The sequence below is a fragment of the Triturus cristatus genome, chromosome 7, assembly GCF_964204655.1.
Source record: "Triturus cristatus chromosome 7, aTriCri1.1, whole genome shotgun sequence".
NCBI lineage: Eukaryota > Metazoa > Chordata > Amphibia > Caudata > Salamandridae > Triturus > Triturus cristatus.
The window spans coordinates 23,326,436-23,344,124 of NC_140590.1; the positions used below are offsets into that span (position 1 = coordinate 23,326,436).

Here is a 17,689-nt window from a genome sequence, read left to right on the forward strand (position 1 = left end):
AGGTCCAGCCCGACCTCTTTCTTACCCTGACTCGTGGCGGTTGTAACAGTTACCCGCCCCCGAGCGGGCGGTCCCTTTTATTCCTTTCCCCGCAGGCCACGCCTGGCCCGCGGATGTGGTGCCGCGGTCGGGTTACACTAGACCTGATTACAGCGCGCGCGCCATCACTGCAAGGCCCAGCGGGGAATATCACAGCGGTCACCGCTTCTCTCAGCACTGCCTTTCTTGGCACCGCTTCACTGTGACTCTAAGATCCTGGAGTCTGCTCTGCGCTGCCTGCCTATGACACTTCACAGTGGCCAATGTGCGGTTTCGGGTTCTGCTGCGTCCCTTCCCCCCCAGCAGCATCTATATTATGCTTGCCAGGACATTCGTTTCCTTTCCATGCTGAGCCCCGGACTGCACTTCTAACGCAGTTTCTCCGCTACTCATTTGGCGAGTAGAGTGCCCGGTCTTCATTTAGCATAATATTGTTTATTAAAAATCTGAAAAAAGCTTCATGTAAAAGGGTCTTTCGCTGGGCCAACTTTGCTGCAAATCCCTATCAACAGTTCTTTGTAAATAGGAATATGCATAAAAATCCATGGGTGATTCCATTGGAACGCTCATGCACAACCCATGGAACGTCCCCTTGCCGCAAAGTAAGATAATGCAGCGCATTACAAGGCTTGGGTTACTTTTGGTTACAATCCAATGCAATTTGCAATTTGTGTTGAGTGCGCTTTAAAAAAGTAACACAAAGTGTTTGTAAATCTGAGCCTGGAATTTGCTCCTTTCTCAAAGTAAATGTTGCCCTTGAAAGTTGCAAGTGTGCATTTGTGCATGCTTCTGTCTGCATGTGTTAGTACTTTAAACCACTACTATTGTATTTTCCAATGTTTGTTATAAAGATTTAGAGGGTTCTGAGTGCAGAGTGCATTACTATTTCTGAGCAGAGTAGAGGCGAGCAAGCCACAGAATTCATGGAGAGAGCCAAGTTAGAGCCAAGGCAGAGCCCAGCTAGAGCTTGGCTCTTGGAGCCTAAATGCGAGCCGAGCCAAAAAAAATAAAAAGCATTCTCTCTGTTGTGACTGCGATCACTGCTGGTGCTCAAGACTGTCTTAATGCCCATATACACAGCCACACATTTATCTCTGTACAGGCAATCACTCTCTGAACCTCTCTCTCACTTTCTTGAACTCATTCCCTCTCACACAGGCTCTCACACACTGTCTCACTTGCTCATCCACACACTCACTCTTTCCCTGTTTCAGTCCTTATCTCTCTTGGCACATAGTCATCTGGAAGGAAAAGTCATATCCTTAGTTATACAAGTAACTTGACTAATAGGTCAACCCTGTGTAAAATAATTAATAAGCAAACTGTGGCTTTAGCAAATGGAATGTAAAACTCCTGGCATATAGTAATCTGGAAGGAAAAGTCAATCAGTACAAAGCACACAAAGACCTATCTACTCTAAAAAGATACCACCCACGTGCCAGAGACAACAAGACTGAAGACAAACTGCAGTTACTCTGCACAGACACAGCAAGCACCAAAGAAGTCCCACTGGAAAGGAAAAACACAAAACATTACACACAAGGCAGTAAAGAACGTGCACAAATCAATACATTACTTTGAAAGACAATCACACAAACGGCTAACAAAACAAATTATACAAACAGGCCAAGAATACACATTAAATGAAAAGATTCCAAAATGAGTTGCTTACCAACCACAACACCACAGACTACAGATCTGCCAAATCTGCACCCGCAAACAGGATTCAGCAACAAGACAAAGGAAACGATTGGCTCAACAATAATAAAAAAATAAAAAAACACGGCTAAAAATGCTACAATATCAAAAGACACTGATATTACCCCGACAGGAGGCGTGACACCACCAGATGGAAGTAAACCTTACCTCAGAAGCAGATCTCCCAACACATATATGGGCCTGATTCACAGAACTAACTTAAGACAAAATCCTTAACTTACTACCATTTTGGTATTCACACAAGGCACTTACTCATTTTGGTATTTACAGAAGGCACTTACTCATTTCGATATTCACAGAAGTTAGGAGTCCTAACTTTAGGAATCCTAAATGCCTTCTGTGAATACCGAAAGTCTTAAAATTAGGATTTTTCTCAATTTAGTAGTAGTAAAGTTAGTACTCCTAACTTTAGGACTCCTAAATGCCTTCTGTGAATACCTAAAGCCTTAAAATTAGGATTTTTCTCAGTTTAGTGAAAGTTAGGAGTCCTAACTTTAGGACTCCTAAACTGAGAAAAACCCTAATTTTAAGACTTTCGGTATTCACAGAAGGCATTTAGGAGTCCTAAAGTTAGAACTCCTAACTTCTGTGAATACTGAAGTGAGTAAGTGTTTTCTGTGAATACCAAAATGAGTAAGTGCCTTCTGTGAATACGAAAATGGTAGTAAGTTTAGGATTTTGTCTTAAGTTAGTTCTGTGAATCGGGCCCATATAACTTTATTCCCAGATTACTCAAGTGGTACCGTCTTCCCTGAGGCTCAATCTACTAAAAGATCTCTTGAGCTGGCAAAATCACACCCCATGGGCCTGATCGGCCTAAAAATGCCCAATCTACCCTCAGGGGAGAGCGGCATAAAACTAAATTTGAGCCCCCAAGGGTAGCAACCATTCTCCAAGGGGTTGCACCCCTTCAAAACATAATTCGCTGGGGTCTAGTGGGCTTTGCCCCCACAAAGGGCAGATCAGCCTAAAATGGACCGATCTGCCCTCTAGGGGTGTGTAATAACCAAAACAATTTCTCCCCAAGGGGAGTGACCCATGCCTGCGCAACAAACAATCCCTAGTAGTCTAGTGCGCTTCCACCCCCTCACCAGAGGGCACATCACCCTAAAAACAGCCAATCTGCCCTCTGGTGGGGGGTGGAATAACCCAAAAAATGCTTCCCCAAGGGGTTGTTTCCCGAACAACAAATCAAATTGAATAATGAACATCGGCACCCTCTGCTCCCGATATGTATTGCCAACGGAGCAAAGTCTTGTAGAGAGGCCTCGGCCCTATGCTTCTTCAATCAAAGATAATGAACTTAGTAAGACTGGGGAAATTTGTACATCTGATCAGTCTCCCCTTAAATGAGGCACCAGAATGTAATCCTGCTCCTGTTACAGATATGCCACATCACGTTGAAGGGTGGTCCCCGACAGGCACCGAGGGGTTCCGCCTCCTTAACCAGAACTCTCAAAGTCCCGGTATTTTAAGGCCTTAGTATCTATTTGCTCTTGCTTTGTACTGTAATTATTTTAATTAATCAAACAGTTAATACATTTATTCATTCATACATTCGATTCCTGGTGGTCTAGTGGGCTTCCACCCCCGCCTCCAGAGGGCAGATTGGTATAAAAATATCTTATACTCCCTCCTGCTAATTTTCTCTCCCTTTTCCCCTGTCCCCATCTCTCTTTCCTTTCTATTCCTCTCTGATCCTCTAGAGTGGCTGCAGATGTTACCAGGGCAGCCCTTACTGGCCAGAAGCAGACAGAGACGTAGAAAAGTGTCAAATAAAATAACTCCCCTCCACCCCTATCTTAAACCTTACCCAAAATTGGAGCTGAGTACGTGATTGAGGCTGGCCCTCATTCAGGCACGTTGTTTCCCTCAAGTGAATTTAGAACTAATATGACCAAATTGTGCATTTTATACTTCAGTAGTTCTCAAAGAATTTTGTTAAAAGACTCCTACAAGGTAGGGGTGTAAGGGCACCCACAAAATAATCACATCCATCAAGGGCTTCTTACTGTGGCTGCCTTTCCCATCAATATTACACACTGTCACACCTTCTAAATGCCACAATATTTATTTTAGAAACAGATCTTCAAACTAATTTGTCTAAATAAGCTATAGGTTTTACAGGCACCTATGAAGGGGCAATGATGCCCAAGAAAAGGCTTATCCTTTTTCAATCATCCGTCCGTCTGTCCGTCCATCCAGCCATCCATCTATCCATCTTTCTCCAGATGTTCATCCAGACATTCATTTCTTACTGTGTTTTTCAGTGATCCATTCATCCATCATTTGCCCCTTCTTTCCCTCCATTCATCCTCGTATCCATCCATCCATCCTTCTTCCCGTCTTTTTCCAAACATCTATCCCTCCTTAATGCTCTCCTTCCTTCTCTTTATCCAGCCATTGCTCACTCCATTATCCCACCAGCCACACACTCATGCATTAATTGTTCATTCATTTATCTATTCATCCACTCTTCCACCCACATGTCCATCAATCCATCCATTATTCATTCCTTTCTCCATCCATTAATCCTTCCCTCCATTCCCATCTGTACTTCAGTTCATCCACCTAACTTTCTCTTCAGCAAACCTTCTCCCTCCTCCACTTCATTAATCTATCTGTAGCTTTCTCCATCCATACTTTCTCCATCCATCTCTTCTCCTACTGGGGCCGACTAGTGTTGAGGTTGCCATGGGTACCGCACAGCCAGGGCTCCAGAGATGAAGGAACCGTTACCTTGTAGTCTTGTTGGCAGTTATGGAGCCAGTCGAAGGAGCCTAAAATGGCCGGCCAAACAGACATGCGCACTTAGAAGTGCAAATACCCATTCCTCATCCCTCTGATGGCCCTGCCCGGCCCGCCTCTTCCTATACACATTGGCTCAGTAAGCAGATGAAAAATAAAACAATAATAAAATATTGTTTTATCTTTCTGCTGCTGGCTCTGAGCCAGTGGGGCGACGCTCCTCTGCCATTGCGGAGGAGCCACCACTGAACCTGGAGAGCTGTGCTCTTTCAATCTAGACACATCTTCCACCACTCCAACTCTATGAACACATGTCTGCTCCACTACAACAAGGCTGCCTATCACAGACAGCTGAAACTAAACAAGTATCATCTTTGAATCTGGAGATCAATCCTTGAATACAACAGAAGCATTGAAGGTTACTAGATTGAACAAATGGATAGCCAACTTCTTATAGCAAATGTGAGCCTTACGAAAGCAGTGCAAGGATCCAACCTCTTATCTACTATATTAACACCACCCATGTGCCTATTGTAGTCTAAAATGCACACAGGTTTGTTCACTTCAGCAACCTGACCCCAAACAGTCACAGGTGAAGAACTTTCCTCATGAATGGTTGTCAGCATGTGGACATCTCTCCTTCAGGTACATTTCACAGCTAGAAGTTTATCATACACTCCTCTCTTAAGCTTTTTGCATACAAGCTCTTAAGGGCAACCTTTATGGTTAGAGCAGATTTTTCCACAAGCAACAGTGTCCACTTAAAAAAAATCCCATATCAATTGCACACCAGTGTAGAAATTATGCACGTATAAATGGTAAACTTTGTTAAAAAGTCCTCTACCAAGTTCCCACACAATTTTCTCACTCACTCCGAATGTGGATGGACAAACAGGGGGGGGTCAATAGTGGAATCCCTACCAGTGTACACTATGAAATTATAGACATATCCATTACTACTCTCAGACAGCAAATACATCTTAATTGCATACGTGCTCTCTTGGTAGGAATGTACTGACTAACAAGCGAACAGCCCTTGAACTGGACCAAAGACTCATCCATTGCGATTTCTTTCCCTGGAACATAGATCTCTGAAAATCGATCTAAAAAGTGATGAAGGACCGGCTGAATCTTCAAAAGACGTTCACAATCTGGGTTATTTTTTCGCAGCACTGTAGCTTTTTTAACAAAATACATTCTCCGAAGCAGAAGCAAATAGCGATCATGACTCATGGTTGCAGGAAATATAGCAGTTGCCATCAAGGGACTGGTAGACCAATATGAAGACCATCAAAAATATAAAACTCAAGAACTTCTTCAACTCATCCAGATTTGTGGGAGTCCACTGGCTAGCTCTAGATGGGGGCTTATGTCTGGAACTCTTGTACCTCAAATACTATTCAGCATAGGAATTAGTCTAGTGAACAATCTCATCCAAAAATACATCATCCACAAACAACTGAAAGTTTATAGGTTAAAAGCTTTCATTATTCATTCTACACCGTGCAACACCAGTAAACACAGGCAACACACGATGCACCATGTTTGGGGCAACCCAGAGTTCAGCACTTACAATGGGAAACCTTCAAGCCCCAGGATGCAATACAGATGCCTGTTGCTGCACTATTGGCATAACAGAGTCCACTTCCTCCATTATGAGATTGGCTTCATCGTCAGAAAATTCCTTTCAAACAGAAAATTGACTGCCAGAATCCTGAACGTCCTCTTCTGCCGCTGATGCAGAGTCAGTCTCATATTCATGGTCAGAGAAAGACTTGAAAAGCTACCAACAACCTGCTGAACAGTACTCCTGTGGCTTGCCATATCCTCAGTTATAAAAGTAATTTGACTAATAGGTCAACCCTGTGCAAAATAAGTAATAAACAAACTGTGGGTTTATCAAATGGAATGTAAAACTACTGGCATATAGTAATCTTGAAGGAAAAGTCCCTCAGTACAAAGCACACAAAGACCTATCTACTCAAAAACAATACCACCCACTTGCCAGAGGCAGCAATACTGAGGATCAACAGCAGTTACTCTGCACAGACACAGCAAGCACCAAAGAAGTCCCACTGGAAAGGAAAAACACAAAACATTACACTCAAGGCAGTAAAGAACGTGCACAAATCAATAATTACTTTGAAAGACAATCACACAAACAGCTCACAAAACAAATTATACAAACAGGCCAAGGATACACATGAAATGAAAAGATTAGAAAATGACTTGCTTACCAACCACAACACCACAGACTACAGATCTGCCAAAGCTGCACCCGCAAAGAGGATTCACCACCAAGACAAAGGAAACAATTGACTCCACAATGAAAAGGAAAAGAAAATTAAAACAGGAATATAAATGATAACAAAGTATCAAAAGACACTGATATCCCCTGAAAGGAGGCATGACACCACCAGATGGAAGTAAACCTTACCCCAGAAGCAGATCTCCCAACGCATATATAACCTTACTCCCAGACGACTCAAGTGATACTGTCTTCCCTGAGGCTCATTCTACTCAAAAATCTCAAGAGGGGGCAAAATCACACTCTGCAAATGACCAATCTGCCCTCAGGGGAGGGTGGCATGAAAATAAATATGAGCCCCCAAGGGGAGTGACCTTTCTACATGGGGTTGCTCACTTTCAAAACATAATTTGCTGGTGTCTGATGGGCTTTGTCACCCACAAAGGACAGATCGCCTAAAAACGTCCGGTCTGCCCTCTAAGGGGGCAAAATGCAAAAAAGCCCCCTCAACGGGAGTGACCTTTGATCAAGGGGTCGCTCTCCAAACAACAAAACAATCCCTGGTGGTCTAGTGGGTTTCCAACACCCTTAGAGGACAGATCGGCCTAAAATGGACCGATCTAGGGGTGTGTAATAACCAAAACTATTCTTCGCAAGGGGAGTGACCCATGCCCAAGGGGTCGCTCACCGTGCAACAAACAATCGCCAGTGGTCCAGTGCGCTTCCACCACCCCCTACAAGTGGGCACATCAGCCTGAAAACAGCCAATCCGTCCTCTGGTGGGGGTGGAATAACCAAAAGAATTCTCCCCTAAGGGGAGCCACCCTTGCCCAAGTAGTGGTTCCCCAAACAACAAAACAATTCCTGGTGCTCTAGTGGGCGTCCATCCCCGCTGCCCCCAGAGGGCAGATTGGGTTAAAAATAGCTGATCTACCCTCCAAGGGGAGCAACCCTTGCCCCATGCATTATCGCTCCCATTCAAAACATAATTCCTGGTGTCTAGTGTGCTTCCACCCATCTACCCCCCCATCCAGAAAGCAGATCAGCCAAAAAACAGCCGATCTACCCTATGGGGAGGAGGGGGTGAAAGAACCAAAAACAGCTACCTATGCCCAAGGGGTTGCACCCTTTCAAAATATTATTACCTGGTGTCTAGTGGGCTTCCACCCTCCACAAAGGGCAGATCGGCCTAAAAACAGCTGATCTGCCATTTGGGGGCTTGAATAACCAAGAAAAAAACAAGAGGAGCGACCCTTGCCCAATGGGTCGGTCCTTGAACAACAACAATCCCTGGTGGTCTAGTGGGCTTCTAACATCCCCCCTCCAAGGGCAGATCGGTCTAAAAACTGCTGATCTGACCTCTGGGGGAGGGAGATGCAATAAATAAATACAAATCCCCCCAATGGGAGCGACCCTTGCCTAAGGGGGCGCTCCACGAACAACAAAACAATCCCTGATGGTTTAGTGGAATTCCACCCCACCTCTCAGAGGACACATCAGCCTGAAAACGGGAGGTGAAATAACCAAAACATAACCAAGGGTAGCGACCCTTGCCCATAGGGTTCCTCCCAGTAATGTATACAAAATATAAATCCATGCTGATCTAGTGGGTTTACGCCCCCTTGGGTGCAAATCAGCCCAAAAAACAGGCGATCTATTCCACAAACGGACCAAAACATTGACAAAATATTTTAACCCCTTGGCGAGTGACCCTTGCTCAAAGGGTTGCTCTCCCAGCACAAAATAAATCCCTGGTGGTCCAGTGCCTCAATTCCTGCTCCATGATCGGGACTCTCACCACGGTCGTGGAGCAGGATTCCACTCCAAATAGGCAAAGGGGAAAGAACAAACTCTTTTCTTTCCCCCTGTGTCTGTTTTCTCCCCACCTAACCACCCTGGAGAAGGACTTACTTGAAAATCATCCTCTCCTTAGACGTCCTGGAAGCAAATGGCTCCCAGCACGTCGTTGGCTGCAATTGATGAAGTCAGTGCTGTGGGCGTGCCAAATCTGATGTCATCAGATGGCCGACAGGACGTTTGGGGGTGGCAGCGGCAGTGCTTCCGTTGCCATCTCTGGCATGGGGGTTGAAAAGGGGTCCAATGGGTGGGAGTGAGGAAGAAATGGTTCCATCCTCAGTACACCCTACTTTGGCTGAGGATGCAACTTTTCCATCCTCCGCACAGAACAGGTTAAACATAGGTGTGGTGCAATTTGGAAGTGTCCCCTTAAAAAGAACAGGAGAAACTGTGATCATGGGAAAAAAAGAGAAAAAAAGAGGGAAAATTGCTGATGCTTCAGTATGGCAGAATGGAATTACAGTTATCTTCATGCAGTGGAAAGATAGCTCATTTAGGATATAATCCTGGATACTTTTAAAGCCAGTGAGATAAGTAATTAAGAGTGTAATTATTTTTATGTTCATGAGCCTGGTAGACAGCTCATTACATTAGAATCAGTGATAGCTTTGTGAGATAGCTCAGTGGGATTGTTTCTCAATAAACTAACACAATCTGTAATATACCTTTTTCTTTCTTACTTTGTTTGTTTGTTTGTTTTTCTTTCTTTCTTTCTTTCTTTCTTTCTTTCTTTCTTTCTTTCTTTCTTTCTTTCTTTCTTTCTTTCTTCTATCTTTTCTTCTGTTCCATCCTTCATTTCCTTTTTCATCCATCTGTTCTTCCTTCCTGCCATCCTTCCTTCTTTGTTTATCTTGCTATTTGTCTTGCCTTTTTATCTTTTACTTCTTTTTGCCTATTTTCTTTCTTTGTTTGTTTCTTTGTTTGTTTCTTCCTTCCTACCGTCCTTTCTACCTTCCAAATGTCTTTCTTTCTTTCTTGGAAAAGAATAACAGCCAATGGACAGTGATTGGCTTTTTGAAGTCTGTGTTAGTCAAGACCTTTTAATTCTACTAAAATTATGTGTATAACATAGGGCCACATGCATCAATGAAAATACCGATCACAAACGGGCAGATTCACAGAATCTGCCCCTTTGCGACCAGTATTTTTGCATTTGGAATGCATCATCCCAAATGCAAAAATTGCAATTTAAGTAATCGCTAAATTTGCGATTACTTAAATTGTGATTGCATTTAAGGAATTGCAAACTGCAATTCCTTAAATGCAATGCATTAACAACAAAAGAAGTGCAATTTCGCAAATAGGAATCACAAATTACCGTCAATTTCATGTTGATGGTAATTTGCAAAAACTTTGAAAAATGCACTAAAGTGCATTTTTCAAAGTTCCATGTTACACACACACATGCCCTTGGGGCCTGTGTGTGCCCAACATGTGGTAAAAAGGAAATTTCAGGGGTGCAACAGGGTGTTCTTTTGGCACTCTTGCACCCTTGAAATTGCATGAGCAATTTGCGAGTACCGACTTGGTACTTGCAAATTCCCCTTGATGCCTATGGGCCTCGGGCCCATAGGAATGAATGTGTAGGAATTGCAAATTTTTTAGCGATTCCTACATGCATTGGCAATTGCGATTTCCTAATAATCGCAATTAAGGAATCGCAATTGCCTATATTGATGAATGTGCACCAAAGTTACTTATAGGCGGTCAGTCAGGCTTCATTCGTTAGCCTGTCGTTGTCATTCACATTTGTTTCACCCACTCCAGCATGCATCAAGGGGGAATACATCTTCCCACTTCAGCCACTGGCTGACTTCAGTGCGACTCATGGCATGCTGCCCGTGCACAAGGAGCACATCAGCACACAAAGTAGTGCCCATTAGTGCCTGGGGCTCGAATGATAATGTGTGCTTTTAAGGGAGCAAAAAAACTATTTTTGGGAGTGATGAGTGCCCGGCAGTTTCCTAAACAATGACTTTTTGCTTAAACAATGAAAAAGCAAAAGAAGAATTACCAAAAGGCAGGCGGCCAATGCCAGGCCTATTGGCTTTGCCAACGCTTGTCTTTTCCCCTTGTATGTTTTAGAACTTGTCTTCAGTTCCAGTTCTACTCTGTGTGTTTATGGTCCTCTAGAAGCTCCTTGCAGAGCAGCATTCCACATTAATAAGGGAAAAATACAGAGAAAAAAGAGAAAAAAGAAAAAGAGAGGAGAGAGAGAGAGTGGTATGTGTAAATTTGAATAGAGTTGAGGGCATCCAAAGGCCACCCTAGACACATTGTGAGTCCAAAGATACCAACAATGAGTACAGTTGCGAAACGGAATCTCACCTAGGAGTCACTTGAGTTGGAGAATATTGGAACAACAAGTATACGGAGTCCAAATTATCCTGGTATTAAGTTAACGATGCACCGGTGTTGTGGAGGGCTTTGTGTGTGTGGGTGAGGATCTTGAAGGTGATTCGTGTCCATCCAACCTACCTTCTGTCTCATCGCTCAGATCTCCGCAGACCTAAGTGGTCTTATGTCTGCCCTCCCACCTACCTTCTCGCTCATCTCTCAGATCCACAGACCTAAATGTAGAGGCTTACGTCTGCCATCCCACCTACCTTCTCTCTCACCTCTCAGATCTCCGCAGACCTAAGTGAAGTCTTACATCTGCCATCCCTCCTACCTTTCCTCTCATCTCTCACATCTCCGCAGACCTAAGTGAAGAGGCTTACGTCTGCCATCCCTCCTACCTTCTCTGTCATCTCTCATGTGTCTGCAGACCCAAGTGAAGACGCTTACATCTGCCGTCCTACCTACCTTTCCTGTCATCTCTCACATCTCCACAGACCCAAGTGAAGAGGCTTACGTCTACCATCCCACCTACCTTCTCTGTCATCTCTCATGTCTCCACAGACCCAAATGAAGAGGCTTACATCTGCCATCCTACCTACCTTCTCTCTTATCTCTCACGTCTCCACAGACTCAAGTGAAGAGGCTTACGTCTGCCATCCTACCTACCTTCTCTCTTATCTCTCACATCTCGACAGGCCCAAGTGAAGAGGATTATGTCTTCCATCCCACCTACCTTCCTTCTCATCTCTCATGTCTCTGTAGACCTGAGTGAAGAGGCTTACGTCTGCCATTCCACCATCATACTCTGTCATCTTTCATGTCTCTGCAGAACCAAGAAAGAGGCTTACGTCTGCCACCCCACCTACCTTCCTTCTCATCTCTCAATTCTCCACAGACCTGAGTGAAGAGGCTTACGTCTGCCATCCCACTGTCCTACTCTATCAACTGTCATGTCTCCGCAGACCCAAGTGAAGAGGCTTACGTCTTCCCTCCCAACTACCTTCTCTCTCATCTCTCACATTTCCGCAGACCCAAATAAAGAGGCCTACGTCTGCCACCCCACTGTCCTAATCTGTCATGTCTCACGTTTCTGGAGACCCAAATGAAGAGGCTTACGTCTACCATCCCACCTACCTTCTCTCTCATTTCTCAGATCTCCACAGAGCCAAGTGAAGAGGCTTACGTCTGCCATCCCACCTTCTCTGTCATCTCTCTGGCCTCCACAGACCCGAGGGGGGCAGTGGGATGTGGGGACACTCTCCCTCCACCACTATTACCACAGACAACTGAAGCCTCACTCATGTTGTCTATTTGATGTCAATAAAAGTTCCTGTGTAAAAGACCCCTCATATTACCAGGTATCAGATGTCTCCCTGAACCTCCTGGTGTCGCTTTTCTAGTTATTTGACCATTCTCTGGAATAGCCTTTCTGTTCTGCAGACCATCTCCTCTCTTCCCACCTTCAACATTTCCTTAAAGACTCACCTACTGTACTTTTACATTTTTATGAATGTCCTCCTGCATTGCTGTGTCCTGCCTTGTAGTCTAATGTCTGGTCTACTAACTGCACTTGTCCCTGCTATGCTGACAGCTGTTGTTGTCCCTGCTGTGGTGGGAGCTATTGTTGGTGCTGTTCTTCATGTTGTGTGTACAGCAGTAGTTGCTGCTCCTGTACCAGCTGTTGTTGCTTTTGTTATCCCTGCTGTGGTCACAGCTGTGGTTGGTGCTGTGGTCCATATTATTTATTTATACAGCAGTAGTTGCTGCTTCCGTACCAGCTGTTGTTGCTTTTGCTGTCCTTGCTGTGGTGGCAGCTCTGGTTGGTGCTGTGTTTGGTGCTGTTTCTACAGCAGTAGTTGCTGCTCCTATACCTGCTGTGCTGCCAGCTTTTGTTGTCCCTGCCGTTGTGGAAGTTATAGTTGGTGCTGCTGTTCATGCGGTTTGTACAGCAGTAGTTGCTGCTCCTGTACTTGCTGTGTTGACAGCTACAGTTGTCCCTGCTGTGATGGAGGCTGTGGTTGGTGCTGCTGTTCTTGTTGTGTGTACAGCAGTAGTTGCTGCTCCTGTACCTGCTGTGCTGACAGCTGTTGATGTCCCTGCTGTGATGGAGGCTGTGGTTGGTGCTACTGTTCTTGTTGTGTGTACAGCAGTAGTTGCTGCTCCTGTACCTGCTGTGCTGCCAGCTGTTGATGTCCCTGCTGTGATGGAGGCTGTGGTTGGTGCTGTAGTTCTTGTGTGTACAGCAGTAGTTGCTGCTCCTGTACCTGCTGTGTTGACAGCTATAGTTGCCCCTGCTGTGATGGCAGCCATGGTTGGTGCTGTGGTTCCTGCAGCACTGGTAGATGTGGTTGCAGCTGTGGTGCCTGCTGTGGATGTAACTCAACGTCATATGGAGTGCAGATGGCAGCATTTCTGTCCAGCACGTTCTGTAGTCCAATCACAGAGAAGGACTCATTTGTTACTCATACGAAATGTATAACTGCTCAAACCAGCACTGAATGCCCCTTTCTTTAGTTTCTTTTTCGTTAACACATCTAGTTGTTCAGAGATCTAAAGTTTCCTCTAGCCAGGGACACAAAGGAAACCCTGCCACAGCATAGGTTGGACCATGGGGAGGTTGTTCCATCACATGGATGGGACTGCTGCGAGGAGTATTAGAGCTAAGATTAATGAAGATTACCAGGGAGTGATCCAAGACATCAGACTTCTTCTGTGTAGGGGCTTGTTATGTCCATGCATGCTGGCAGTAAACTGGACCAGGACAGGAAGCAGACCTTGGGCCTGATTTAGAGTTTGGTGGACGGGTACTCCATCACAAACATCACAGATATCCCGCCAGCATTACCACAAGTTCCATAGGATATAAGGTATTAGTAATAAGGCGGACGTGATACCCCCCACCTTTGAGATGAATTAATTTGTCCACTAAACTCTAATTCAGGCCCTAAGTCCCTAGAGTATGGATCTCAGAGCCTGTATCTACAAACACCTCTCCTTCAGGGAAAGATGAGGGATCAGCTGTCCAAAAACAAGAATTTTTCAAGACGTTTAACAGCAGCTGTTGCCTTTGGTCTCCATTTCTTATGTCTACAGATGCCTGTTTGTTTTTTATACCAAGATACAGGTTTCCAGTTCCAGCTTTTCATACAAGAACCTTATTTGGTCTGTGAGGTGTAGCCATAGATTGCTTTTCTTCAGCTCTTTGGCTGGCACACTCTCTATCAGTGATTTGCAGCAGGATAGGCCAGGACTTGAAACATGATGTCCTGCCATCAAGGAGCAACAAGGCAGCCCAAGTCCTTTAGCCTTTCCCACCGCCCAGTCCTGCAACACAGAGCAGCTCCTGGGAGGTCTAAGCGAAAGGACTTCTCTTCAGGCATGCGGCTTGAGGAGGGGACAGAATAAGGGAGCTCCCATCTTTCTGAAAAGCTCAAGAGAGTTGGAGCTCTGAGGCCCTCAGGTCATTGGTTAAGATAATTACATGGAATGTTGCAGCTAAGTAAACAGATTTATTTTATGGACACCTACATGGCGTTATTTTAATGATCCTTTCTTTTTTCAGATGGGGCACAAACCAACGCTAACTCCAGGCAGGTGAGACATGTGTTTGGTCCTTTTCATATGAGTGCTCCTTTCTTTCTGTTTTGTGCCTATTTTGACCAAGCTTTCTTGCTGTCTGTTCCATCATCACTAATTATTTGTCTCTTGAGGTTTTGTCTTGTCTTGTTAGTGTATTGAAGGGAGAACCTTTTTTATGCTAGTGGTCAGTTTATAAGAAATACAAAATATGTAAGAACTAAATGCAACTAAAGACTTCTTTTATTCTTTCCAGCTCTACATTCCCTTGTCTCTCTTCTTTTATCTTTACCTTCTTTCTGTCTTAACATTCCTTCCCCCGCCTCACTCTTCCTTTCATTAACTTCCCCCTTTCATTCTTACTTTTTTCTCTTTAGGCACTCCACCTTCATTTTCCTCCTTATATCTCTGCTTTCATCTCTCATCTCATACCTCTCCCATCACATATTCCCTCATTGCTCTCCCTCAATTTCCTGTCATTGTTCTCCCATCATCTGTTTGCTCATTACGTTCCCTTCTTCCCCTCTCTAACTACTCTCCCTTCATCTCACCCCTTATTCTCTCCTTAAATCTTGCTTCCTCTCCCTCCAACCATCCGCACCTCGCCCCTCATCTCTCTCCATATAGCTCTACCCTATTTCTTCTCCTGTCATATCTTTCTTCGTTGCTCCTTTCAATGTCACCTTTTGCTGCTCTTCCTTCATCTCCCCACATTTCGCTCCTTTAATCTCTCTTGCAGTTGCCCTGTCACCCCGTTCCCTCATGTCCCCCCTTATCTCTCACCTCTCTGCCCTCCCTTCATATCTTCCTCAGTTGCAGCTCTCCCTTCAATGCCTTTTTTATTGCTCCCTTTCTTCTGCTTTCCTTAAATTAATCTTTTCATCTTTACCTTACCTCTTCTCTCTTTTTATCTCCACTTTCTTCCCGTCTTACCCTTCCTTCCTCACTCTTCCCTCACTAACTTCCCCTTTTATTCTTACCCTTTCTTCCACATAGGTACTTTGCTTTCCTTTTTCTCCTCAGTGCTGTTCCTTCATCTTTCTTCTCATTGTTGAGTTCTCCCTTCATATAGTCCCGCATTGCAATCCTTCGATTTCTCCCAATTGCTCTCCCATCATTTCCCTTTATGCCCCCCATTTTTCTCCCTCCTTGTCCCCTCATTTCTTTTCTTACATCTTTCCCCTCCTTGCTGTCCCTTTGTCTCTCCCCACATTTCTCTCCATTCGTCTCCCCACGTCGCTCAATTAATCTCTCACCTAATTACTCTCCTTTTGTCTCTTCATCCATTTGAATTGATTTGATATCTTTATTTTAAATGGAGAAGAAAAGCAAAAAAATGCTACAGCACTATTATCTTCATTTTGACTTAAATCTTCAAATAAATAATTTATATAAATTAACTTAAAATTACAATAATTTTTCTGTAGCCTAAATTAAAAAATATATGTGGGCATACTCCTTCATCGATAGGTGCATTTTCCTCCCTAAATTCAATCTCTGACCCTCCTTTAGTCACAGAACCCCTTTGGATCTCTTCCCTTATAACAAACAGGCTCGACCCCTCTGACAACCTCAACCTCAAAGTCTACAACTTCTCCACCATTTGGGCATCCAAGGCAACGCTCTCAACTGGATCAACTCCTTCATCACCGGTCGAACGCAGAGGATCCACATTCCACCTTTTCCCTTCAAACCCAAAAATATCTTCTGCAGCATCCCCCAGGGCTCCTCCTTCCCCAGCCCTTTTTAACACCTACATGACACCTCTAACAGACATCGCTCACACCAACGTGCTCAACATCATCTCTTACGCCGACGACACAGCTCATTCTTTCCTTCACAGAAGACAACAACACTACCAGAGCCACTTCCAGAACACCTTGTCTGACGTCACATACAGGATGAAGCCCAATTGCCTGAAGCTCAACTCAGAGAAAACAGAGGTACTTATCTTCTGAAACATCCCCTACCCTTGGGACGACTCCTGGTGGCCCACTGCACTTGGCCTGCTCCGGCTCCCTCCAAACACGCATGCAACCTCAGAATCATCCTGGACAGCCAACTAACCATGAAGAATTAAGTCAACACCGTCTCCTCCTCCTGCACCCTCCTCCACCCTCTGAATGCTCTGCACGATTTTCGATGGATCCCCATCTCCACAGAAACATAGTCACCTAAGCCCTCATCTCCAGCTGCCTCGACTACGGCAATGCACTCTACGCCGGAACCACCAAGCAACTACTCAACCACCTCCAGATTATCCAGTACATTGTAGCAAGATTCAGCCTCAACCTCCCAAGGAGAACCAGCTCCTCCCCCCACCTCAGAACCATGCACAGGCTACTCATGCAGAAAAGATGCTAGTTCAAGCACCCGACTCACGCCTACAAGACCCTCCACAACTCTAACCCGCCTACATCAACCACCACCTGACATTCCATCAACCCACTAGGGAACTCCACTCTGCCTTCCTCACCCTGGCCCACAACCTGTTCATCCACAGGGACCACTATGGAGGTCCCTCCTTCTCCTACCTCATCACCAAGTCCTGGAACGACCACCCTCTCCACCTTGCACCTGTCCTTCACTTGAAGAATTCAGAAAGAAGCTCTTTGACCAACGACGTTAGGACCTAGTGCCTGAAGACCCTCAGGGGTGACAAACCACGCTTTACAAGAACCCTGTGATAAATTGATAGATTGGCTTAACACGTCGCTAAGCCCCTCCCCTTTTGTCATAAGTATTCCTCTTTTTCCAGGCACTCCACTTGCCCCTCCCACATTCACTACTAAAACCAATAATTATGTGTGTGGAGGCTCTGCAGTCAGGACGGGGATCTCTGAATTGAAAACAATAGGAGAGACAGAGGTAGACACACGTGTTTGTGAATAGCATTTTGAGTACATCTGTAGTACTATTGTTGTTCTACTAAGCGTTCTACTAAATGCATCTTGTGAGTGGGCCCCTTTCCGGGCTTACCAGGCTTACCTGATCTTAGAGTCAAGTTATGAATCTGCAACAGATCTCCTATCCCAGCAGTGATCTGTGCTTAGAGGGCCTCTCGGCTCTATGCAGAGCAGCTGGCCCTAGAGGTTTGGGAATACATTAAAAAAATAAGAATATATAAAAACAAATAAAGGATGACTCTGGTAATAGTCGGTG

General features: G+C 44.8%; 1 protein-coding gene across 1 annotated transcript in view; it reads left to right on the forward strand.

Moving 5' to 3' along the window:
* LOC146808716 (cell adhesion molecule CEACAM6-like) overlaps positions 1-17,689 on the forward strand; it is a 384,181-nt gene that overhangs the window by 365,099 nt on the left and 1,393 nt on the right. The window contains exon 7 of the mRNA XM_085615527.1: positions 14,514-14,545. Coding sequence (XP_085471653.1) covers positions 14,514-14,545 — 32 coding nt within the window. The remainder of the gene's footprint in view (positions 1-14,513; positions 14,546-17,689) is intronic.